Source organism: Pantherophis guttatus, chromosome 2 (genome assembly GCF_059756535.1).
Source record: "Pantherophis guttatus breed Tessera chromosome 2, ASM5975653v1, whole genome shotgun sequence".
In the NCBI taxonomy this organism is placed as follows: Eukaryota; Metazoa; Chordata; class Lepidosauria; order Squamata; family Colubridae; genus Pantherophis; species Pantherophis guttatus.
In genome coordinates, this window is record NC_142064.1 from 249,351,388 (window position 1) to 249,378,835 (window position 27,448).

The 27,448-nt window shown below is 40.8% G+C and overlaps 1 protein-coding gene across 5 annotated transcripts in view; it reads right to left on the minus strand.

The window, feature by feature from the left end:
• Positions 1-225: 225 nt before the first annotated feature.
• Positions 226-27,448, minus strand: part of CCDC71 (coiled-coil domain containing 71) — a 29,529-nt gene continuing 2,306 nt past the window's right edge. For all 5 annotated transcript variants that reach the window (XM_060684318.2, XM_087883795.1, XM_087883796.1 and 2 more), the window contains one exon: positions 226-10,285. In XM_060684318.2, the coding sequence (XP_060540301.2) occupies positions 9,028-10,278 (1,251 nt within the window). In that variant the 5' untranslated portion in view covers positions 10,279-10,285 and the 3' untranslated portion in view covers positions 226-9,027. The remainder of the gene's footprint in view (positions 10,286-27,448) is intronic.

Below are 27,448 nucleotides of genomic sequence, written 5' to 3' on the forward strand. Positions count from 1 at the left end.
GAGATCCCCACAGGCTTGAACGGCTCTCAAATGGAGCGTTGGAGGCTGAAAACGTGAGGTGTGAATGAAACAACTGAAAGTATTAGCCAAAACATGGCTACCTGGCTTCCCATGCATAAAACTAGCATTTCTGACCTGAAGCAATCATTCTCACATTGTTTCTGGTTCAGCTCCCGCTATGTTCCCAGAAGAGAAAGAACACGAAAGACAAAAGAGACAGTAGAGTATGTTTTGAAGCACCATTTTTACTGTAGAAGAAATGGCAGAGTGGGATCATCTGCTACAATTTCAAAACCAAAGATGGGGGGGAGGGGGAATCCACTTCGTTAAAATATAAAGACAATCCGATTTTGCTTCCCTTCATCGTAATTGCACCGCCCAAGGCTGCCCATAACATACAAACATTAAAACTGGGAAACATGGGCTGCGTGTGTAATGCTGAAACAGAGACACTGGGAAACATCCTGCAAGATAAAACTGAAAAACAGACATGGAACTCTAGTGAGGCCACCAAGACGCCGATTCAAACCGGTTAATACCAAAAAGGGATTAGAACACTCCACATATCCTCTTTCCACCAAGTATCAAATGGTGGTTCAATAGAAGTACCAATATTTTTGAGAATCCAAGTTAATCAATGGCCAGAGAAAATATGATATAATGTTGTGCCAAAATTTATGCAGTACCCTGTTTGCCCCAAAATAAGACATCCCCTGATAATAAGCCCAATCGGGCTTTTGAGTGCATGGCAATAAGGCCAAGTGCTTATTTCAGGGTTCGAAAAAATATAAGACAGGGTCTTATTTTCGGGGAAACACGGTATATTGTACAAACGCTGGATGGCCATGAAGTTCAAAATGGAAGAGGACATCCATGGCAAAAGCTAGCTTCCATGTAAAGAGACCAGGTTTGTGCTTGGCAATGTAGAAGAGTTCAGAGGGACCACATGCAATGCCAGGTGGCGGCCTCAACTTATGGAGTCTGGCTGGCATCTACCTGCTGGATAGGTAATTCATATTAGGGAAGACAGCACCAAAAGCACAAAGGGGTAAAAGGGAGAAGGGGGTGATGTGTGCTACAGAAACCAATACCCCCTTTGTGGTTTCTGTGTCCTTCAGGCGCAAAAAGGAAACAATTCAAAGTGCTTAGCGTATGGAGTTTGGCAGGGAAAGCCAGGACAGTGTGATTCTCAAGTGCCTTGTGTTCAACAAATGCTTGTCTAGCTATGGGTTCACAAAGTCCCCCTTTTTTTTCTCCAGGCACTGATGTAGCAGCAATACCCTGACCACAGTGATAGGAACAAAAACAAGGGAAGGGACAATGCAAGAGAGCCAACTCTGCAGACACTATGGAGGACACAACCATGTCGTTCTGATTTAAGAGCACGGGTTTTAGTACTTTTATAGTTTTAATCTGCAGAGGTGCAAAGATTCTGTCAATTCTTTTCAAGCTAACCTGCATGACAAGAGACGAATAACCCATGTCTTTGGGTTGTTCCCCAAAGACAACTGCGCAGTCATAGGCCAACTAGACATGCCACCAGGAGGAGCGGCTGAGCAGGCCTTCGTTCTGGAATCACCATAGCGACAGAGGAAATAAATGTATTTCAAGCAAAGTCAAAAGAAGCCCGACTTGCAAGTCATCCACATGTCTTGTTAAGCCCTCCAGTTAAATGGAAAGGGCCCAGGTCCTGCTGAAAATCATGGGTCATCCCAATACAGGAGAAAACTCTTGAATTTACAGTCTCCTCAAAAAGTGCCATAAAAAAAAGTTAATTAAGGGAGACGGATTAGGCAATCACATATCTCTATCGTTCAACCTCTGCTACTCCTCAGATGTGTTGGGCTGCAACTCTTGTTACCATGCTGGCAGGAGATAGCAACCATTTAAGAGTCTAACACATCATCAGGCTGCCCAGGGTAACCATCTATCTTGTGACTATTTCTCACCTATTCCACATCTTCCGATAACCCCCCTTTTTCCCCCCACAGAATCAGCACTTCTTCACATTTATCATATGCAGAAGCTACATAGAGTATTATCAACCAGCAAACAGAGCATAAACCAAGAAGGATGTCAAGGTATCTATTAATGGACAACAAGGAGGCAACAAAATGTATAATTCTTCATTAAAGGAACATATCAACTTTGAAACTGCTGAGATGTTTTCTGGTTATGGATGTAGAAGTCACATTTACTACATAAGGGCTGAAGTGGCCACAGCATGGTGCTCTAGCATTAAGTTGCCTAGCCTAAAATCTCATCTCCACGTTCAATTGCCTATCACAAGGCACTTGGTTTGAGAGTCTAATTCTCATCTCTAAATTGTCGAGCGTTTCAGTTAAGAAATACAGGTAGTCCTCAATTTACAACCATTTGTTTAGTGACTGTTCAAGGTTAAAATGGCACTGGACAAAAAATGACCATTTTTCACATACAACGTTTGCAACATTCCCATGGTCGTGTGATCAAAATTTGGGTGCTTGGTAACTGACATTTACTTATGATGGTTGCAGTGTCCTGGGGTCATGTGATCTCCTTTTGTGACCTTCTCGCCATCAAAGTCAACGGGGAAGCCAGATTCACTTAACCACCATATTACTAACTTTTACAACTGCAGTGATTACTTAAAAACCGTGTGGCAAGAAAAGTCATAAAATGGGACAAAACTCACTTAAGTGCTCCCACTTAGCAGAGGAAATTTTGGGCTCAATTGTGGTCGTTCAATCAAGGGCTACCTGTATAGTATATGCAAATATTCAGTCCGTCCAATGACTCAAAAAGCTTTCCCAAGGAATTCCTTTTTTTTTTTTTTTAATTTGGTACAGATTAGCAAAAAGGAAGTCCTATGGTCGGTATTAACGACTGATCAGGATCCAAAAATTGAATTCAACTAGCCATATCAGATGACCCATTGTTAGTCACAGGTATCCTTCCTAATTAGATGTTTACAAACAGATAAAGTAGCTTTATAACCAGTTGCACTGCTGATCTATTTACATCAGTACTGTCTGTTGCAGGAGTGGGTCTCTGTAGTCTCAAACAAAAGATTTCTTTCTTTTTTCCCCCCCTCATCCCAAGATCTTTTTAGAATGCTGGAGACTAAATCCACGAGGGGTGCAAAGGAATGGCTGCAGAAGGACACAAGGCAGAAAAAGATCTATTTGAAGAACAAATGTCAGAAAATAAGGATAAATGAAGCAATAATCAGGCAGAAATGCTGACTGCTTTAGGGTGATCCTTCCAAATATCTCCGGGAAGTGATTGGCAGAGGCTGTGTACCTATCTGAAAAGTCATTTCCCTTATTCCAGGAAGCTGGTCATTTGGCACTGCGCAGTCAGCATTTAACACAAAACACTTTCTCTCTTATAAAATTCTTGTAGAAAAATGGAAATAATGTTAAAGCACAAGAAGACAAGGCAAAAGACAGCCTCTGCCTTAAACTAAGTTGCTGCTAAAGCTGCCAGCGGACTAAGGTGTCACAACTTTCACCTCCATTTCAGCTGAAGGGCCCAAAGATCTAAAGCCAATCTTCCAATTCAAAACACCGCACAACTTGCTTTGATAACCCAATTCTGCTAACTGTACGGCCTGCTTGACCATCAACTGCAAAACAGCTGCATAAAAAGGTGTGAAAACTGTGAAGGCACAAAAACCGCCTTAAGTTTTAGCTTTAGATTTTTCTTTATAAGTTTAGCTGCTGTGATGCCAGCATCTTCTGGGTTCAGGATGCCTAACCACAGTTCAAAATATACTTTTTCAGAGTCACCCTTGCTCTGCGGTTCAGGGTTTTGGGGCTGTGGTGGTTGTTTTTTTGCCTTGTGCTATTATTATCTTTCCAGATCAATATTGAGAAATAAAAATGAAGAACGTTGTTAATCGAAATGACCTTCCCTCCACCAGTCAAGGTTTATCATACTTCATCCAGAAAGAGACAATTCTAGGAATCAAGCGAGCAATTGCACAATTTCATTCCCTGTTAAACCAATTGCTGGAAACAAAGAAAAACACACACATAAAATACACTGTCTCCAATGAAGTACATTAGCCCCTAGTAACCATCGTTGGACTGACAAAAACCAATGACCTTCTGGGATTTCTAATGACTATAACCCTCGATGCTAATAGCCAACTAATAAAGCCTACAGTGAATACAGTCTAGATTAGGGGTGTCAAAGTAGATTTCATTGAAGGCCACATCAGGTTGTGTTTGACCTTAAGAGGCGGGGGGAGCATGGCCAACATGTCACTCGTGTTGGGGGCGCCTGTGGTGGCCCGAGCCCTCTGCCAGCAAAAACAGGCTCCCGAGCTCCATTTTTGGCTGCCACGGCCTCCTGCAACCCTCTGCCAGTGAAAATGGAGCTCGGGAGGGCCACGCGCTCCATTTTCATGGGCAGAGGGTTGCAGGAAGCTGTGGTAGCCAAAAACAGAGCTCGGGAGCCCGTTATTGCTAGCAGAAGCACCGCAGGCCGGTCCTTCACTGTTTCCAGGGCAGCCCCACAGGCCAGATCTAAGTACCCTGCGGGCCAGATCTGGCCCCTAGGCCTTGAGTTTGACACCCCTGGTCTAGATGCCTCAATCTTGAATCAATGTGTTGTGTCGCTCCAATCTCTTCCACACATACGGGTTGATAAGGAAAGAAAAGATCTTCTCTGCAAGAACCCAGAACAATTTCTCATCTCTTGGGATTTCAAAAGCCCCCAGATAGACTGAGAAGTTCAAGACAGGTATGGATTCTTGCTTCAATAAAAGTCAAGGCATCTATCATTCATGCAGTTGGATCAACGCTTCAAGTCTCACATCGACCCATGAATGCCAGGCTATTAGAGCTTGACTTCAGACATACCGTAGACAGAGCAATTCCCCCGGTGCAGATTCTCCAGTTGGCAACATGAAAGCGAAGAGAACCAACAGTTGGTCTATAAAAGGTTATTTGCCTGCATTGCTATATCACCTTTTTTCTTGAGGGTGGAGCATTCCTCTAAAAGGCTTTCGCCGCATACTTTCACCTCAGAAGCCAAAGTGCTTATTTTCTAAGGTTCTTTATTTCTTATTTCTTCCAGTGGTTTGAAAGGGTATCCTTTTGCAAATGCAGAGACTAAGACAAGTCCCACCCCCCCCCCCCTACAATCTCCATTGCAAATGCAACTATAGTATTTGGGATCGCCATTGACTGTAATCTTAAGAAATAACAAAAACATTTTACAGTGTGTCGCCGGGCAGCTTAGCAGCAAGCTAGTATTGACAATACTTGAGTTTAAAGCAGTCTGACTTCTTGTCAAAGGCAGGAGAGACATTAGCACCTATTGGTCATATCGGGCACGAAAACCAACCACATAAATCACAGGCGTACAGTTTTGTGACACAAGTAAAAATTCTACAGGAACTCCTGCAAAAAAGTGACAAAAATATTTTAGAGTACTGGGGAGAGAGGGAGGGAGGGAGGGAGGAAGGAAGATTGGTAGAAACTATTGTCAGCTCTAATATTAGTGTAAAAATGGATACAATCTACTGGTAATTCCAAGTGTTGTTTTTTTTTGAGAGAGTATGCTACATAGAAAAAAACCCCCAGCCTTTCTCCTTTTCACCCTGATGATATGCCAATATATCTCTGCGTTTTCAGGTATTTTGTGTGTGCATGAGGAGGAAGCAAAGGAAGTTTAAAGGGTAGCATGGAAAGATCTTTAAATAATGGCGTGGGGGGGGACAGGGAGAGCTGTAGCTGCTGTATTTGGATAATGCAGAGATCTTCAAATATGGCAGCTTTAAGACTTGTGGACTTCAACTCTATACTGGCTGGAGAATTCTGGGAGTTGAAGTCCGCAAGTCTTAAAGCTGCCATGTTTGAAGACCTCTGGGGTAATGAATACCCCAAAGAGAAAGCTAGGCTCTTATAATTCAGAAAGAATTAATTCTAGAAAAATCTGCGAATGACACCTGGAATCCAGTCAGGGTTGTAAAGACCCAAGCAGAAGAGACTGAGGTTTCTCCTCGCCTTTTTTTCTTAAGCACAAACAAGGGAGAGTAAACGTGCAGAAGAGTGCCAGATAGCTAATTAAAGATTCTCTGCCATGTAAGCAAAGATTGTCTCAAAAATGGCTCAGCTGAGAATAACTTTTCAAAGTAGCCTGGTAGAACATTTGATGACAGCATGTACAGCCTGCCATCAAAACATCTACAGAGGGCTCAGAGGAGGTTCCCCCCCTCCCCCAATCTTATGAAGCTTTGAAACTCAACAAATTAACCAGATATCCTCAATGAAGCACAGTGTATCTATCACTGTTTGAGGGAACCTTCAGAAACCCAGTGATGGCAGGGGTGGGCTGCTGAGGGTTCGCAGGGGTTCGGGAGAACCTCTAGCTAAGATTCTGTGCAGTTCCGAGAACCCCCAAATCCTACTCCTGTCTGGCCCCGCCCACCCCGCCCCGGAGTCCCCATGTGTCCTGTTTTGGATTCAGGTAAGTGCAGGGTGCACGCAGAGGCTCAGGTAGGGGGAAAATGGGCCTACTGGAAGTTTGGGAAGGCCAGAAACGGGCTTTTTCCGTTTCTGGCCTCCAGAGGAGGCCATTTTCACCCTCCTGGAGGCTCGAGGAAAGCCTCTGGAGCCTGGTTAGGGCAAAAACGTCCCCCCCACCATGGTGCAGGAGGCCGACTAGGCCACGCCCACCATGGCCACGCCCACCCAGCAACCAGGCAGAGTACCTCTTGATAAAATTTTTGAAGCCCACCCCTGAGTGATGGGTTGATCCAATTAAGGTTTGTTCCCCAAAACAGACTACTGATGGGAGATCTGCCAAGTAAAGATTTTCCGTTCATGAATTCCTACGTGATGGAAGGCAGCATGGTAGTCTCGTTCAAAGTGGTACAGAACAAGTATTGTCTTTGGGGGTGGGTGGGTTAGAAATGTACTTGTTACATTACTAGAGGGCTGGTTTTCTACATACTTTATGTAATGGTAGAATTTCTGAATACATCTCTGCAACAAAATTCCCATGCATACAGAAAACTAGCACTTGAGGGAGAAATTTTCAGGGCTTTAATGCTTAAAAACATTATCGCTCGCCATCGCCAGCTGCTGTTTGCGATGGCGCACGCCCGATTTCTACTTCCAAAATCCATTAGCTTAAGTTTGCAAAAGTTGGAACATGGTTATTGGTTTGGGCTAACCTAAATGGTAAAGCCCAATTGCCTTCAAGCAACGCAAGTGTTTACAATTTATTTAAACATCAGTCAACAGAACAAAACTTAAACTGCACTGAGAAGCAGCAGAGAAATTACACCACTACGCCGCCTAACATCAAGACCACATGAAAAAAAAAAAAAAATAAGTCAGTTTTGATTGTAGTGGCTTTTGGTAGTCTGAGTACTGCAACCTTAAAGGAAAATAGGCTCTTCCACACTGTTCTCAATACTTTCACTTAACTCTTACTGCCATTGTTCCCAGCAGAAATAATAATCATGGTGGTAAAATAAGAGTAGATGTGGCACAAAGCAAATGTAAAATTACACTTCTGAAACACTGAAAGAACTGGCAAGTCTCTCTTTCTCCAATGGTTTTAGGCCAGAAATTTCTACTATAATTTAGCTCCACATTTGCAATACTGGACAAAAAAAAAAAAAAATGAAAATCATACCCAACCATCCCTACATCTAGTCCTAAAACCTCCTGCTTGTGCGAAAGGAGATATAACACAGCCTGTTCAGACCTGCAGCCGATACATTCAAAAGCCCAATGTCTACAGGCCAGGTTCACTTGAAATGTCTCTGACTGCAGAAATGCTTCGTGACAATTGCAGTAGAAAATATTATTTGCCAGGTTTTTTTTTATCGAGTTCTTAGGCTCATAAGCAGCCGGGGGATTCATTTAAACCAACAAAAATAACAAGAGGGACACGATGTTAACAATCTCGCTGGGTTCCATTAACGATCCCCCAAAGGAGACCAATACATAGAAGAATACAGAACGTTGATTGGCAGACATTAACCCCCCACCCCCCACCCTCAAGATGAACACCGTAAAGAGGCACCGAGTCTTCAAAAAGTATATTCAGAAGAGGTATTTCCTGCCTCTGTGGCACAAATGTGGCAATAGCCACTTGGACAACATTCTTGGATTATCTGGGATAAACTGGGGATTGCATCTGTCTTCTCGAACCAAGAAGCAATGCCTCCATGCTTGGGATATGAAACGATCTTTCTCCCTCTCTACTCCGTTGGGAGATTATTTTTTAAAAAAATCTCTTCCAAAAGAGAAAGAGCATATTAGAGAAAGGATGTTTCTCCAGCTCTCCCTTCCTGTGGACTTGGAACACTCCTCCAGCTGTCACGTACTTTTTCACTCTGGTCAGCAAAGACGTGACAATAATGGCAATAAACAGGACCAGGGGCTAGTAGATGACAGCAAGCCACTAGGTTTTAGAGAAAAGAGAGGCAAATGCTACAGGCAAGCAAAGGCCTTTGTGTTTTTTCAACAAGTAACCCGGGGAGAAAAAGCTGAGGGGAAAACTTCTGAACCCAGTTCTTGAAAAAGAAAGAACAAAGAATTAAGGGATCACATTCTGACAGCCCTTGGGCAATGCATATGTATGAGTCAATAGATATTTATATTTAATAAGTATATAAAATAGGATCAAAATAAAACCAAGTAGATTTACAGATTTTAAAATAAAAAGGAACCAGAAATATCACAGTACGAGAACAGCCCAAGTGCCGTCATATCCCAGATGTGCACTTTTGCCATGTTTACAAAAGTACTGTAGAAAAGTGTCCCAGAGGAAGGCCAGTGATGGTCTATATTCTTCTCAACGGGGCCTTAAAAGATCTCCTCCGGTATTTCTTAACACGGTTTTGTAATCCAATTGTTGCTCAGCTCTGCAGAATTTCCCCCCAATTGCCAGCCAGGAGCTGAGCCTCAGCTGCCCGAGGAGTACAGACGTGTGCCTATGCCCTCACCCAGTCCGAGAGACTCGACGCTGATTTGATCATCCTCATGGTGTGGCCTTGGAGCTCCAACTCAACCGAATGACTCAAGGAATGCTGAGAGATTGAGGCAATGGCTGAATTCTGATCACAGGGGACAGGTTAACTTTAAGGATCTGTTGTGCTCTCCTCCTCAGTTCGTCATCTGAACAGCTGTCCACTTTGATGGCCTGGAATGTCAGCAGGTTTAACGCTTTCGAAGCCAGTTCTGGTTTATTAGGCGATGGGACAGAACCGGGCCCCTTTCTACACGGTAACTCTTTTCCTTCATCTGCACTTCTTCTTTTCTCCCCAATCGCCTGCTGATGGCTGCCACCACTTCTCCATTCAGTTTTGGCCACTGATGGTTCCTTAATTCTGGAGGCCCCCGTGCTACAACTCTGGGAGTTGCTCCCAGAAATTCGGCCGTTCAGGATTCCAGATGCTTTACAAGTGTTGCTTTCCTGAAGCACCCCACCCTTTGGTCCTTTTATAAGGCTCATTGTGAGAGCAGCAGAGTCTGGCACTTTTGTTATTAAATGCCTGTATCCTTTGGGGTCCAACTGATTAGACGATATCTTAGTGGCCTTCACAGCTGAAGACTGCACGGATGCACTGGGTGCTTTGAGCCGCTTAAGGTCCGAAGGAGACATCTCCAGGTGCCCTTGTTTGCATTTTGATTCCAAACAAGAGGCAGTGGCTTTCAATGGGACTAAGGCTTCCAGCACCACTGACAGCCTCATGGCCGGATAGACGCCAGGGTACATATTAGCCGGGAAGCTCATTGCTGAGGCTTTGGATGTGCCCGAACGTGTCCGTTTCAAGGAGTTCAATAGGAGGTTTGTGGAGTTACTGCTCTTTGACATTGGCTTTGCAGATTCTTTAGAAGAACTCACTGTAATCCCCGCCAAGGGGGCAGATACTTTTTCTATAGTTACTATGTTCCTTGCTGGAGCCTTGGCAGACTCTGAAATGGGAACAGCTGCTTCCGAAACGTCTTGAATATTGCCTTTTGTTTGGCTAGGTGCATTGGCAGTGCAGGAACTGTATCCATACACGTCTTTGCTCCTTAGGACTGTGGGTTGGTAGCCTTCTTCTTTAAGGCCTTGGAGAAAAGATACTAACTGGGTCTCCGTGTCGGACAGGTCCTTGGACATGGGGTTAAACACCCGGAGAGCTTCTTCCAAGGCTTTCTGTCCTGCAGAGGAGATCCTTGACCAGGAATGGACAGCTTTCTCTTCCACATTGTCCGCTTCAACATTCATGGCATTAGGCTGGTAGGAGCTTCTAGTAGATCCAAACCACTGGGAAACCAGCATAGGTCACCTTAAAGGGAAAAGAAGAAAAAGCAATTAATGAATTTAAAAAACTCAAGAAACATTTACGTGGAAGATTTTAGGAGGTGAAGAGAACTGGTAAAGCTTTTAAAGAGACTTTTTCATGGAAACCAAACTTCACATGTACTATTAGACCTTTCCTCCTTTCTGTTGGTTTTTTTTTTTAATTAATTAATTTCTGGCTTCAGTTATGGTGTTTATCTACACATCCTGAGACAACAGTACCTAATTTCATGTCTGCTTCTGCAGGATTTCTCTTTTAAGTATTAAATTCAATATATCCAGAAGGTTGTTTGAAAGGGGGGGTCCTTTCTCTCTGTTCTGACCCAGCCTTAGCAGAAGCAAGAAACAGGCTCCTTGTCACGAAACCCCACTCTTTATTTATCTCATGTGAATTAATGGCATTCACCCACTGAAAAGTCCAGGCAATAGTCCTTCAAAGAGCTTATCAGTTCCTTGCGATAATTGCAAGGCCAGGAGCTCCCAGCCGAAAGGCTGCAAATTAGGTTCTGGCAAGCAGTCTTTGTAGCACGAACGCAATGAGGCAAATCTTCCAAAATATGAACTGTTGTCTCCTACGATAACCACTCCCCTTTCCTTCTATTTATTTTCCAGCCAGGGAGGGGCCATTCAGCGTCCACGTGTGCTTTGCTTCCCAAGTCAACTCTTTGTCCTCCGCTGTTCACCTCTCCTAACTGCTCTGCGCATACGTGCATCTGGAACAGGCCCCAGCTTTTCTTCCTCCTCACTCATCTCAGCCTCCAAAGGCAGCTGCCTCTCCGGTGGCTGGGAAATGTCAGATGGCCCTGGCTCTATCTCTGCATCCAACACAGAGCATCCATCAGAGCCTTCCCCAGATTCCAGAACTGGCCCAAGTTCCTCCCCAACCTCCTCATTGTCCAAGTCTGCTGCCAGTTCTGCTGGCAGCTGGCGGGCCACAACACTCTCCTCCACCCTGCCAGCTATGGAATTTTCTCCCTATCCTTTTGCCTGTCAAAATTTGCAGGCTTTTTGTTGGAGATGTAAATGTGATGATGCAACGTATTTTCATATATGGTGGACATGTAAAAAAATTAAGGCATTTTGGATTAAGATATGGTGGATTATACAAAATATTCTTAAAAGGAAGATGAAATTTACTCCACAGTTGTTTTTATTGGGTATAACTGTAGATTGTACAGTTACAGAGACTAATTTGATTTTGAATTTAATAACTGCAGCCAGACTTTTGGTGGCGCAATATTGGAAGAAGGAAGAACTACCTACTATTGAAGAATGGACATTAAAAGTAGCTAATTTGGTGGAGATGGCTAAAATCTCTGCATATTTGAAGGATCGTTCGAATGAAAGATACGTACTGGAATGGAGAAGATGGATTGACTATATACAAAACAAATATGGGACTAAAAACTTGCAAATAGCTTATGAATGAAATATTTAGATGATTTTGCTTTTTACTCTCACATTTTGGTACCTATGGGGGACTTAAAGAGTAAGGGGGAGTTAAGAGCTTATAGTTAGTTTGTTTATGTTAGATTATGTTTGTTAAATGCAATACCCTGTATTTTGCTCTGGGAAGTCGGGGGGGGAGGGAGAAGGGAATGGGTGGGGAGAGGAGGGGGGAAATTTGTTTGTAAAACATTTTAAAACTTTTCAATAAAAAAAATTGCAGGCTTTTAGAATATGTTACTATATAAATATGGATGGTATATAAAAGTGTGTTTCATTTATTTATTGTAATTTCAAACAAAGATGTTCAACTGCATGAAGGGTTTATTAAATAACATAGACCAAAGGTAAAGTTAGGAGTGGGTTTCCTTCCAATAATCATAAATTAAGAATAATTACAATATGTTGGAGTTTGACTGAAATAAATCCAAGATCAAATAAAACTCCCGAATGATTATTTATAACCAAGATAAAGGAGAAAGCAAACAAATCCATGTTTCATTCTAGCTTGTGCTTATAAGCTAACTACTGGGTTGCTTGTCCCAAAGGTGCTTTTTTTGAAGAGGCAATTGGACTTTCTGGTTTTCCTTTGAAGGCCAGAAAGTCCGGTTGCCTCTTGAAAAAAGCACCTTTGGGACAGCCATGACCTGGATGACTGAGAATCTCCATAGATACCTGGTTGCTTGAAAGTACAAATGAGCTAAATTCTCTTACCGCTGGCATACATATATATTCTCGTAATATTCTAAAATTACAAATGACGAACAACAGTTATTCCTTTACTGAGAGATTTTTGTGATTGGTAGCTCCCCCCACCCCCAAAGTCGTTTCTAATTCTTGGAGACTGCCTGGACAAATCCCTGCAGTTTCTCCCCGCCCTCCCCCCCCAAGTTTTTTCAGAAGTGGTTTGCCATTGCTTCATTTCTAGGGCTGAGAGAAAGTGACTGGCCTAAAGCCAGTCAACCGTTTTTGTGCCTAAAGTGGGACTAGAACTCACAGTCTCCTAGTTTCTAGCCTGATGCCTTCGACACTACAGCAAACTGGTTCTTGTCTTTCTCTTAAAGATAAATGGTGTAAATGTTTAGTCTACTTTTAAATTCTTTCATTTTAAAAAGGTTGACTTTCTAATCCTAAAACCAGATTCATCATGGAGATGGAAACAGAAACGTCTCAACCATCAGATACAGGGGACCGTAGCATGCTCCAATTGCAATCCTAATTTTCCATTACCCTCTTAATAATTAAAGTGTGATCAGATGAAATCATCTGTCAATTCTTGTTCTAATACTGTACTGAAAGCTGAATTCTTCAAGGGTGGCCTTCACTTTGTAGTTCTCCCAAACAGTACTATAGTTTTCAGGAAACCTTTAAATAATGGCTCTCAGGATTAACTAAAACACTTTCCGATAAATTCATGTTATCCCCTCAGTGTTCGCTCAGTTGTTCTATGTGTCAGGGTTCCAAGTAACACCCCAACAAAAAAAGACTCCGAGGCTTGAAGTTCCTCAAAGTTCCATTTTATTAGAGATGTCATATTGGCACATCTGGAAAAACCCGAATCAGAAAGCTTCCAGATTTTCCCCACCCAAAGGAAAGTCCAAGTTCCTTCTCCTGCACCCACATGTCCATCACATGGTCCAACCAAGGCACCGTCCCAACTGGAGATGCCTCCCAGTTCCAGCCTTCCAGGTGCAGGGCAAGATGTCCTTGACTCTCTGAGAAAAGAATGTTATTATGACTATATATCACCCATGGTCCATACAATCCCCCCTCCCAGTTTCCCACAGTAGTAAGTGTGGCAGGCCTGAAGATCCAATGCAAAAGATGGCTTCCAGGCCTGACACTATGTTTATACAACCTTCTGGGAATGTGGTTTTTTTTTTTTTTTTGTAAATATTTTTTATTTATTTTTTTCAAATTTAAACATAAATACGTAACTTTCAAGAGCAAAAATCTCGATCCGGTCATAGATGGTTACCACGCTTACATTCCTTTCACAAGCTCAATTCACAATTTCCATTACATCTTTTATAAATAAAGAAAAAGAAAAGAAAAAAAGAAGATAAAAAAGAAATTCAAAACTTAAGAAAAAACCAATTTTACCTCAAATTTATCATTTTCATCTATATCTACCCAAAATTAGTTTCAAATTCACTTTCACTCATTTTTACATCTGCATAACAATTCTAAACATATCTTTATTCTCCTTTACCTTATATCTTATACAAGTCATATCAAAATAATTTTAACAATATTCTAACCTCTTGTTAAGTGTTTACCTTACAATTTTATCACCATTTATTCTTAGTTTCAATTCAATACCACTCCATTTTTATTATATTTTATAAAACAACATTTTGTCTAATTTTAATCCTTTGACCCTTATCCTCAAATCAGTTTACCTTAGTTTTTTTTTCCCTCCCAGTTTACATATTACACAGATTTCTCACAAAGGCATATTTTATTTACTCCAATTTCTAATATATTTTCCATTATATCTCCCTCTAATATTTAACTATCTTCCAGCTTGTTCTATTTGATTAATTCTCAGCTTGATCCCCTCCAAAACACCAACTATTTAGTTAATTTCAGAATAGTTCCTCAATCTCCTCCAACTCTCCTCCTATTTGTTTGACTGTTTCCAGCATTTTGTGGGCTGATTTCCAGCATAGTCTCCTCCTTAACTCCCTCCATTGTTTGGCTGATTTCCAGCATAGTCTCCTCCAACTCTCCTCCTATTTGTTTGGCTGTTTCCAGCATTTTATGGGCTGATTTCCAGCATAGTCTCTTCCAACTCTCCTCCTATTTGTTTGGCTGTTTCCAGCATTTTGAATTAATTTCCAACGTATTTCCACTGAGTCTCAAACTCTTATCTAGTTGGTATCCATCCCACACATTTTAACTGTAATATAATTATCTGTTTTATATCATTTTTCCATCCTGCTCTTTCAATTTAAATCTCAGTATATTTCATAATGGTCATCATTTCCAACTTGTATTACCTTAATTCAAGACTAATCACTAGCATCTGTGTATCTTGTATTTTGTTCAATCAATCCTTATTCATCAGTTTAACATTTGTTTGCAAATTAAAATTAAAACGTATTACATCAAACAGTACATTTTCTTAAAACTTTCCTGCCTCAAAATATATTCTTCTTTATTATTTTTATCCCCTTGATATCATCCACTATTTTAATAGCCACCTCTTATTTTCTATTTTTATTATTTCACAACCCTTCCTGATTTTATCCAAAAATCATACCTAGGCTTTTAAACTTTATCATATATACCTAGGCTTTTAAACTTTATCACATATACATAGGCTTTTAAACTTTACATTTCAGTTAGTCACATTTAAATTTATCCACTTTAATTCTTCCTTTTCTTCCTTTTCCTCTCTGTCCAAAGTGCTCTATTTCAAGGTTCATCAGTTCAAAGTAAAGAATTTCTGTATGTCCCTTTAAACCTTTTAAAATGTCTGTTCCAGGCGTAGTGCATCAGCTTCCTGTTTTTGTTAACTACACCACACCTAGTTTTGTCAGTCTCCATTGTTAAAATCCAAAATGTTCTTTCTTTCTTCTTTCTTAAAATCATCTGGGACAGAGTAGGAATCTCCAAAATCCTTATATCCAATATTAATTTCAAGTAATCCAAGGTAAAAAGCCAATTAACATGTTTCTTTTCCACCCAGAAAGGGAAATCTCTTCAATCTACTTCCCTGCTTAATCACTGCAGACTCCATGGCTATTTTGTAGCCATCCATCTGTCTATCTTCATTAACTTCATTTTCTTTTAGAGGCATTAATTCTCAGGAATATCCATTTCTCCTCTCCACTCCAGTTAAAGGCACAGTAAAATTTCAGAAATTTATTAATGCCAAATCATCCAGTTTAAGTTTACTGCAACAAAATTCAATTTGGGTCTTTTACCCATTTTTTTTCCCTTTTCAATCTTTAAGCCCCGCAGTCCAGCAGCCGCTTTTAATTTTGGGGTCTTATTTTCCAATAATTCCAAATAGGTACATTATATTGCCTGGGTTGGTGTCACTCACCCGGCTTCTTGATTTTTGCTCTTTCTTCATCTTCTTCCTCCAGCACAATCCTTGTTCCCGGTTGCCACGGTTTCAGTGCAGCCGCCATGGCTGCCGTTCTGCTGCCGCTGACGTGAAGGAGAAGCCTCCGGCCCCGAGGAACCTGCCCGTTCCTCTTGGCCGCCCAAGGCATTCCTTCTTGTCCCCCTGTCCCTACAAGACAGGGGAGGTCCGCAGACCTATCGGCGGCAGCTTAGCAGAGAGGATTTGGCAGGGCTCAGCGGAGCTCGCCATTTCTCCGTCTGTGTCCCCGCGGCGCCAACCGTAAGTCCCCAGGTTTGTTTGTTTGTTTTTGATGTCCTTGTATTTTGAAGAACACTTGACCCATAAAGCTAAACATTCTGCATTTTCAACAAGGTAGACCAGGGGTCCCCAAACTTGGCGACTTTTAAGACTTGTGGACTTCAATTCCCTGAATTCCCCAGCCAACATAGCTGGCTGGCGAATTCTGGGAGTTGAAGTCCACAAGTCTTAAAGTCGCCAAGTTTGGGGACCCCTGAGGTAGACAGAAACAAAAATTGCATTAAACGCTCTTAAGAAGTTGAAGTCATTTAAAGACCATTTACATGGACTGTACAGTAACTTCAAACTCAGCCCATTTGCACAAACAATTCCCTTTCCAAGCCTAGAGGCATTGCCAAAACATGTTATTACAGTAGAGGTTTACAATGGTTTCAGGGGAAATTTACAATAACCTGGATACCAGACATTTTTACATTTATAACATCCATATGCCAAGATTCTAATTGCCATTTTGGATAGGAATTTTGGAAACTGATCTCCAAACTTATATGGAGAGCACCAGATAAGCGAAGCTGATATATGCTAATCAATTTCAGATGTACCCCCCCCGCCTCATCTTGTACCTGAAATTTCAGGGACTGAACTGCATGCCTTCAGCACGCAAAATATGTGCTCCAGCAATGATCTGCTTAGCTGCAGACATTAGCAAAATAAACTAATGCCTTCCTCAGCAACATTTACAGACCCTTCGCATCCTGGACATAAACTGTTTCAACTCCTACCCTCAAAACGACGCTATAGAGCACTGCACAACTAGACACAAGAACAGTTTTTCCCCGAACGCCATCACTTTGGTAAACAAATAATTCCCTCAACACTGTTAAACTAGTTACTAAATCTGCATTACTATTAATTTTCTCATCGTTCCTATCACCCATCTTCTCCCGCTTATGACTGTATGACTGTAACCTTGTTGCTGGTATCCTTAAAATTTATATTGACTGTTTCCCTATGACTATCATTAAGTGCTGTACCTTATGATTCTTGACAAATGTATCTTTTCTTTTATGTACACCCAGAACATATGCACCAAGACAAATTGGCCAATAAAGAATTCTATTCTATTCTATTCTATTCCAATATTTCATGGCACTAGTTTTACAGTTGTAAAGGACTGGAGGATAAACTACCCTGACTTAAATAGCAGAGTATGTGCGCCTATACCTGTAAGGTCTTGCCTCTCCAATCTTCCCAAGAAAGCAGGACTTTTGAAACTGAAGTTGTTCCAAAAGGAGCCTGTATTTTTACAGCCCCTCATGGAAGCTCATGGCTATAGTGAACGGGCAAATCTTCCCTCTCCTGCATTAACTCAATAACTTTGACTTAAGAGTCAAAGAATCCTGAGCGCCTGAGTACACAAGTAGGAGTGTCTGTAATGGCTGCAAATGGTATAGATAGGCACAAACCTTCACCGACTCATATTTGCAACAGATGGAATGGAGGCAAGCTTTGGATAGAACTGGATTTGTGGCCAGTTTGTAGTCCAAGGAAGAAGAAGGAAAGAAAAGCACTTTCCTGGGCAGGCCCAGCAGAGCAGGCCCATCCTTGTGGCCAAGTCTAAAGAAGGGGAATTGAGGGGAAAGCACCTGAGTGAAGATCAAAGAGAAAATACACGGACGGAAGAAACTGGGATTGACAAAAGATATAAGCAAAATGATTGGAAACAGCCACATGACCTCGGTGTGTTAGTTTAGAGCAGAAACTGAGAGCTAAATAATGCTCAGATGGGAGAAACTACGGCTGGAGCAAAGTCTTTTCTGGAAATATAATACATTCAGGAGAAAATCTCCTAGGCAGCGGGAAGGCAGGGGCTCTAGGGCAGCGTTTCTCAACTTCAACAATTTTAAGATCCGTGGATTTTAACTCTTCAAATTCAAATTCCCCAGCCAGCATGAAGTCCACATGGTCTTATAGTTGCTGAGGTTGAGAAATACTGTGTCAGCCCTGGAGGCCATCTTTTTCTTTGAATCTTCAGGGCTGCCACACTTAGTGCTGTGGGAAATTGGGATGGGGGGATTGCATTGAGTTGTTTAGATATTTAGCCATAATAACATTCCTTTCTTTGAGAGTCAAGGACGTTCAGCCTGCACTTGGAGAGGTGTGACTGGGGGGCATCTCCAGTTGGAACGGTGCATTGATTGGACCATGTGATGGGCATGTGGGTGCAGGGGAAGGGACTTTGACTTTCTTTTGGGCTGGGAGCTTTCAGATTCGGGTTTTCCCAGATGTGCCAATATGACATTTCTAATAAAGTAGAACTTTGAGGAACTTCTAGCCTCGGAGTCTTCTTTCGTTGGGGGTGTTACTTGGAACCCTGACATACTGCTCTAGAGGAATGGAGTGGGCTGCCTGATAGAATCAAACTAAGCTTTGGGACCACAAGTGAAACCAGATGCCAAACTGCATCCCCATAGGACTTTTTGGAATGGGTTTTTGAGACACCGCAATTTTTCAGTGTTAAATGCCTTACCTCATCCCATTGGGTAAAGGAGAATAGACATGGTATTTGAAGAAGACGCTCAACAGCCATTAGGCAAACACCAGCAGAGCTTTGAAAGGGAAGATGGAGTGAAGAAGAAACTGAAGATTGCCCCACCTTCGTTCATTTGGGGTAAAAGGAAGGGGGGAAAACCTATCAGGCTTTCAAAATTCTGGTTTAAACACTGCAACACTAGAGTTATGGTCGTCCTTGTGCAATTTACTTCAGACCTTGACTGTCCATTTGGCTACTCAACCTAAAAGGAAGCTTTCGTTTCCTCTTTGATTTTTAATAAGATTCATTCTTAAGAGACAGATGCTTTTGCTTTCGTTTCCTCAAAAAGATGTGGGATGGCTGCTCTTTAGTCACATGCCACAAGCCGTTGCCACAGAGTTGGTTTTCCTTTTCTCAAGAAGCAAGTATCATTTTCATCATTATGCGTATTTTAGAGTAAATTACTCAAACTATGAGAGCCTCGTCTGTCGCACAAACCGGTATTAATGGGAAGGAACTGGTCAATATATTTCCTTCCTCCATGGAGAACCTGCGCCCAAGAAAGACAGATGGGGCAAAAGAGAACAGTTGGCAGAACAGAGGCCCTTCCAGCCCTCCCCTCAACAGAGAGTTAAGGAAAAGAGGAGAGCGGAGGGGAGGGGTAAGAGGAGAGATAAGATGGATCCATGATGTGGATCTAAAAAGGAAGTATTAAAAGAACTATTACCAACAACACCAATGAGGGGAAAATAATTGTCATAGAGGAAGAAGCTAACATGGCTGCACAGAAAAGCAGGGAGAGTCTCCAAACAGAAAGGAAGATGTTAGAAATACAGATCAATCCAGCTTCTCAAAAGATGCTGGGAGCAATAAAAAGTGTTTAATCAAAATAAGCAAATAACGAGCATACTAGCCACTCAACAAAAACGACGATTTGATAAACAATGAACAAAATGGTAGAATTGCTTAATTACTATTTTGGATCCCACTTGTGGGCAAAGATAGTACATATTCTACCACAAAACTGAGGTGGGAGGGAGAAGAGGTTTGATGTTTAAGACTGGTAGCATCCTTCAGTACCGAAAAAAACAAAGTGATGTTCTGGCCAAAATGTTTGAGATGTCCTAAATAATGGATTTGTCAGAGGCAATTAGCCCGATTACCTTCCTGGGGTAATTGCCTGGATCGTGGCATTTTCCTTGTGTATACCTTTGAAAAATAAAACCAGAATACATCTTCTAATTAAACTCATATTTATTGTAAAGAAGAAAATAAAACATCTTACCGATCTAAAATAATTAAATTGTTACATTTTGATAAAGTTCCTATTGGCTACATCTCTGCAGCCGGACTTCTCTTGGCAAGAGAACAAAGAAAAGTGTGAAGTAGAAAGAAAGGAATGCGGATATACGTAGTATCAGTTACTGATAAGAAATTTTGGCAAGCTACGGAAAGTCTGACAGTCCAGAAATAATGAGCTCAGCTGGTAAATACAAAAACGCAGTGACAGGATTAAGTGCCAGGAGACTGGAAGAGGCAAAATTTGCCCTATCTTCAAACAGGGAAAAGAAGACCCTATAACAGTTGAGGAAATAATTGCAGCAATTAAACAATTGAAAACAGCTAAAGCTCCTGGAACAGTTGGATTGACTGCAGTGTATTATAAAACTTTACAAGCAGAAATGGTGGAACAACTTAGAGACTTATTTTGCAATATACAACAAGGGGGTAAAATACCCCCATCATGGAAATCAGCATATATTACTTTGATACCAAAAGAACATGTAGGTCCTAAAAAACCGGAAAATTATAGACCAATATCTCTTTTAAATAATGACTATAAAATTTATGCAAAAGTATTAGCCAACAGATTGATGCCAGTAATTCAAGAGGTGATTCATGATGATCAAGCGGGATTTATCGAGGGCAGATATATGAAGGATAATGTAAGGCAAGTAATAAATTTACTGGAATATCTTGAGAAGAATAAACAGATCCCTGCAGTGCTAGTCTTTTTGGATGCAGAGAAGGCCTTTGATAGAGTGGATTGGAATTTTCTAGTAAAGACTTTGAAAAAGATGGACTTTGGGGACCAATTTATACAGGCGATTTCGGCAATTTATCAAGAGCAAAAGGCACAGATTATTATTAATGGAAGTTTGACAACAGAGTTTAAAATTGAAAAAGGAACAAGACAGGGATGCCCGTTGTCCCCACTTTTATTTATTTTAACACTAGAAGTCTTGTTAAATACAATACGGGACTCTAATATCTTGAAAGGTATAAAGATTAGGCAAGAGGATTACAGAATAAAGGCATTTGCAGATGATCTGGTTGTTACCCTATCACAACCAATGGAATCAATAATCTTGATGAAGGACATTATACAAGATTATGGTAAAGTTTCAGGTTTCAGATTGAATCCAAAAAAGACTAAAATGATAGTTAAAAACATGACACAAGATCGCAAACATGAGCTTGAAAGGAGGGCAGGTTTTGAGATTGTACCTAAGGTAAAATATCTAGGAGTTCAGGTTGCAGAATCAAACATGAAATTGTTTCAAAATAATTATGAGGTGTTGTGGCGAGAGGTGCAGAAAGATATGGAGACTTGGAAAAAACTGCAGCTGTCTCTACTTGGAAGAATAGCAGCAGTTAAGATGAATATTTTGCCAAGATTTCTTTTTTTGTTTCAAATGATTCCGGTGCTTAAAAGTGATAAACAATTGAAAGTTTGGCAATTTGGAGTGAATAAGTTCGTCTGGAACGAGAAGAAGCCGAGAGTGAAATTGAAAATTATGCAAGATGTTCCAGAAAGAGGAGGTCTTAAACTTCCAAACCTACAGCTATATTATGATGCAGCAGCTTTAACTTTAACAAGTGATTGGTTTGGAAGTAAAAAGGCTGGAATATTGAATGCAGAAAGTTTTGATCTTGAATTTGGATGGCACGCTTACTTATTTTATGATGACAAAGTTGATAAAATATTTAAAAGTCATATACTTAGAGACTCTTTGATGAGAGTTTGGAAGAAGCACCGACTCAAATGGGATTATAAAATACCGCTATGGTTGGATCTTGGTCATACTTTGTGGAATACAAATATAATGTCACTCGGGGGGGTTTTATACAAAGAGGTTCTTTTTACAGATGCGGGCAGATGGCAGCTGAAGAATTTGCAGACACTGTTGGACGAAGGGATTAATTTAACTTGGTTACAATATAATCAATTACAATTGAGATGGAAAGAGGACCAAAAAATTGGTATTATGTTGCATGAGGAAGAATTGGTTAGACATATAAGAGAGAAAGGTCCAATGCATATTAAAAGGCTTTATAATGTTTTGCTAGAAAGGGATTCAGAAACTGAATTAGTTAAAGACTGTATGATTAAGTGGGCACAAAATTTTGAAGAACCAGTGAAGTTGGAAACATGGGAAAAAATTTGGGTCCAGAATGTTAAATTTACACAGTCGCAGAATTTGAGGGAAAATTTTTACAAAATGTTTTATAGATGGCATCTAGACCCTAAGAAACTGTCGTGTATGTATCCTAATGTTCAGCCAAAATGTTGGAGGTGTGATTGTACAGATGCTACATATTTTCATATTTGGTGGACCTGTAAGAAAGTTAAGGCTTTTTGGATAAAAATTTGGTGGGTTATGCAGAATGTTTTGAAGAAAAAAATTCAATTTTCTCCACAATTGTTTTTATTGGGTATAGCTAAGGGTTTTACAGTGGATGAAACAAAGTTGATTTTGTATATGATTACAGCAGCGAGATTGTTGATAGGTAAATATTGGAAAAATGTAGCTTTGCCCACCGTTCAAGAATGGACTTTGAAGATGGCCAGTTTCGCTGAGATGGCGAAGATTTCAGCATATTTAAAAGACCGCTCACAAGAGACTTATGAATGTGAATGGAAAAAATGGATAGATTATGTGCAGAACAAATATCAAACTAGGAAGTATCAAATAGCTTTTTATTGATAGTATTATATTACATTAAGATAGAAATATTTGAACTATGTGAAGATGAAAAATGATATGGGGGTTGGGGGGGTTTAAAGTTCAAGGTTTTTTTTTTTATATAAAGGGGATAATGATGGGGTACACTCTATGGAAGTCCGGGGGGGAGGGGAGGGTTAGGGGGGGTTAGGGAGGATGGGTTGGGGAGCTTGGGGTGGGTTAGGGGGGTGAAAACAGGGTGAAAATGTAATTGTAAAACTTTTACAATAAAAAAAAAAAAACAGGGAAAAGAAGAATTAAGGAAACCATAGGTCAGAAGACTGCTGAGCTTTAGTTTGAAATGCTTCATTTCTTCATTATTAAGATTGTACTAGACAACCCATAACCTCTTGGCTCATCATTTCAGAGACATTTGCTTACCAGATTTCTCACCTTTAATAATGACAAAGCTTCTAACATACTTGAAAAGTTCTTTAAAAATTCAGGGAGATATTCAGAGATATTGCCTTGGAAGTAGTAGCACGTGTTGAACTGTATAGCACAGTCCAGCATCAGCAGTTGACCACAAGAAATATTTTATGACATTTTATATTACTGTAATTTTCGGATTATAAGATGCACCAGAGTATAAGACACACCAAGAATTTGAAGAGGTAAACAAGAAAAAAAAAGTTTTTGCCCTCCCCGGCCCCCAGGAGCACTCTGCAGGCCTCCCAAACCCTCTGCTTGGCCCGTTTTTCACAAAAACAGGATGCGCAGAGGGTTTGGGAGGCCTGCAGAGTGCTCCTGAGAGCTGGGGAGGGAAAAAACGTGATATGTGGGGGGTTTGGGAGGCCAAAAATGGGCCCCCTTTTTGTGAAAACAGGATGCACAGAGGGTTTGGGAGGCCTGCAGAGTGTTCCTGGGAGCTAGGGAGGGCAAAAATGCAATGCGTGAGGTGTTTGGGAGGCCAAAAATGGGCCGGTTTTTCACGAAAACGGGATGCGCAGAGAGTTTGGGAGGCCTGCAGAGTGCTCCTGGGAGCTAGGGAGGGCAAAAACGCAATGCGAGGGGGGGGTTGGGAGGCCAAAAGCGGGCCCGTTCTTCACAATAATAGGCCCGTTCTTCGCAAAAATGGGGCCTGCAGAGGGTTTGGGAGACCTGCAGAGTGCTCCTGGGGGCTAGGGAGGCCAAAAATGGGCCATTTTTTGCAAAAAACGAGGTGCACAGAGTGTTTGGGAAGTCTGCAGAGTGCTCCTGGGGGCTGGGGAGGGCAAAAATACTCCTGGTTTTGCAAAAAACGGGCCCATTTTTGGCCTTCCAACCCCCCCACGTGTCACATTTTTGCCCTCCCCAGTCCCCAGGAGCACTCTGCAGGCCTCCCAAACCCTCTGCAGGCCCCATTTTTGAAAAAAAAAGGGCCCATTTTCATGAAAAACGGGCCCGTTTCTGGCCTCCCAACCCCCCCCCCAACATCGAGTTTTTGCCCTCCCCGGCCCCCAGGAGCACTCTGCAGGCCTCCCAAACCCTCTGCACATCCTGTTTTTGCGAAAAACAGGCCTGTTTTGGTGAAAAAGGGATGCACGGGGCGGGGTTTCAGGAGACCAAAAATGGCTGTATTTGGTGTATAAGACGCACCAACATTTTCACCCTCTTTTAGGGGGGAAAAAGTGTGTCATACTCCGAAAAGTATGGTATGTCATAAAAGGCTTGATAATTTTTATGTCAAGAGGTATTTTATAAAATTTGCCGTATTTCAATTCCACAGGAGTCATAAATTCTGGATTCCGGACATATTAAGTATGTTAGTCCATTTGAGATACCATGGTCTCCCATCAGGTAATCTTCAGAGTCAATCACACTATTTGTTGTTCTTTCACAGTTAACAGAACTGTCCCCATTTAAAAATATACCAAACTTTCCATCTAAGTATCTTCTGCACTACCTGGGAGATGTTTGTTACTATATTAAACACGTTCTTGTAATCTGTAGTCTATTATTTTTTCAGAAACAATATGTCTCTACCAACACTCAAACTTCAGGAGAAGGTGCGGAAGAGGAAATGGAAGCAGAGGTTTGAAAGCCCTACATGACATCTCATTAAGTAGTTCCTTACAAAAAGGCTTCATAAATGGAAATAATTCTGCTTACCTTGTAAGGGATTTCACAAGTTGTATCAATTAGTTTTCCATTTTGCATGCTGGTTTAGTCAGCTGGTGTTCTTTACAGGTTTTTGGATGGCAAGCTTTATAATAAACCAATAAGCCAACCATCATGGCTACCTATTATGACCACTGTAGTTCAAAACAGTTGGATGGCAACAGGTTCCCTACTTCTAAATCAGCAAGATGGTCTGGTGAGCAGCATCCACATTTAAGGATTTGCATGTGGGTTCCAAACACTAGGAAGAATGACTTCTGGGAAACCTTACTACAGAAACCTGCCTCCAAAAATAATGCCTTTATGTATAACAGAGAATTCTGGAATGCATTCAGCTTTAGAGAACACAATTTCTCTTCTCTTTGTTAGACCTCTTGATACTGATCTAAGTAAATCCAAAATATAATACATCCAGTATTACTCGGTCACTGCCATTTTAGAGGTCAAATAACAAGTCTCAACTTTTTCAGATAAATCTGTGCCTTAGGTCTTCACAGTGAAGAACCTCACTCAAATTAGGAGTGATTTGAAACTAACAAATATTTTCTTTTTGGCTATATGAGTCCAACAGCTAGTTAGAAGATTATATTTAACAAGGAGTAGGAGTGCTTTCAAAATGATTCAACAAGTATATATTTAAACTAACTCAGACACAGCAATCGCTTCCCGAGAAATATATGATTAAATGCAGAAGTGAAATTATACTTCTTTATTTTGGTCACTTTTTTGATCATTATTCCAGGTTATGTTTAGAAATCGGAAGCTTATGAAATATCACACCCTTTCACAGTTAAACATTTTCATACTTCATAGTTAACTTATTCTAAGATGCAAGGAATGCTGAATTTAAACTAGTTTAAAACACACACACACACATTCTGATTCAGAACTAGGTTTTAGTGCCAGGCCTCAGTTATAAGTGCATGAAACAATAATAAAGTTGATGCTGCATTAAATAAATAAAAGAGCCTTGGTAGTACAGTGGTCTAAGGCACCCTGTTATTAAGCTGGTTATTAAGACCAGCTGCCTGCAATTACTGCAGGCTCGAATCTCTCCAAGGCTCAAGGTTGACTCAGCCTTCCATCCTTTCTAAGGTAGGTAAATTGAGGACCCAGTTGTGGGGGCAATAAGCTGACTTTGTATAAATATACAAAAGGATGAAGGTTATTGCTGAGCACATTGTAAGCCGCCCTGAGTCTCCGGAGAAGGGCGGCATATAAATCAAATTTAAAAAAAAAATAATGCAAAATTTCACTTTCCGAAAACTATGCAACTTACAATGGTAGTGCATGTTGAAATGTCCAGCATCAACAGTTGACCACAGGAAAAGTTTTATGACATTTTGTATTATGTCATAAAACATTTATTTATTTGTTTGTTTATTTATTTGGTTCGATTTTATATGCCGCCCTTTTCTGGAGACTCAGGGTGGCTTACAATGCGTTAAGCAATAGCCTTCATACTTTTGTATATACCTCCTTATAGGGCTTTCGGGCCCCCACAAGCGGTGTTCTTTTTTATACAAAGTCAGCTTACTGCCCCCACAAACCGGGTCCTCATTTTACCTACCTTGAAACAAACAAACAAACAAACAAACAATTGGTCACTGGTCAGGACTGACAGGGAGGAATTCTGTATATATATATTTTTTATTTTAAAACTGAAACACTAGGACACAAAACAAGTGAATACATGTTGGCCCAGCAACTCGATTCAATTAGCCATTAAGGGTGAAGACGACTATGGAACAAAGGCACAAGGGCAAGAGTGAATGGAAGATGGATAAGGCCACAGTTTGCCACCAGCCTATGTTAAAAAAAATAATATAAATTACCAGTCTATTATGTTAAAAGCCTAGGAGTTCATGAATAACAATCAAAACAGGTAACTGGTTCATTTATTAAACTATTTGGTGATTTCTTTAGTTTGGGCATACTATGTCGTGCAAACCTAGTAAAATATAATATCCAGCCAAAATATGATTAGCCAAAACATGATTGATTGCAATGATTAAATATTCAACAAGGTTCCATTCCCACCAGCTCTACTTTTTATTCAATCTCATGGCAATTGAGATCAGATTTGGGTTTAACAGTAACCTAGCCCAGTTCATTTTCTCCATTCCTCATGTAATATCATGCTATGAACACAGGAAACATATCAGAGTGATAGCATTGCAGCATGACACAATCCTGTCATGTAATTAGGATGATCAGTCACTAAGGGAGGAGAAAAATAATGACACAACACTGTTGCGCGTCCAAAGCTAGAAGTGCCTCTTCCAAATACAGTATGTCACTCAAAGTCAGCTGATCCATCAATAGGCATTTGATTTTTGCACATCACATTGTAATTTTTCCATGAAATGAAAAGACGAATTAAGTAAGTCTCTCGCAGGCTCTGGACCCATTTGTAAAACAGAACATCTTTCAAATAACTGTTTCAAAGATACACAAAGCAGATTATATAAAAAAGGTTTTCGAAACCAATGATCTCATCCCCCAAATAATTATCTATATCATATACTAAATGACCTCTCAACATCACTCATTTAGGATCAAATTCAAACTCAAATATTGTGGTGCCACTCCAAAAGTCCTGCTGGAAATAATTGTTAATCAACAGCAGCGCACCCAGTTGCCACAATTGTGAACACTTATCAGAGAATAAGCTCTTTTTTAGACAGAAACTTTCAAATAAACATGCATAAAGCTGCAATGCAAGAC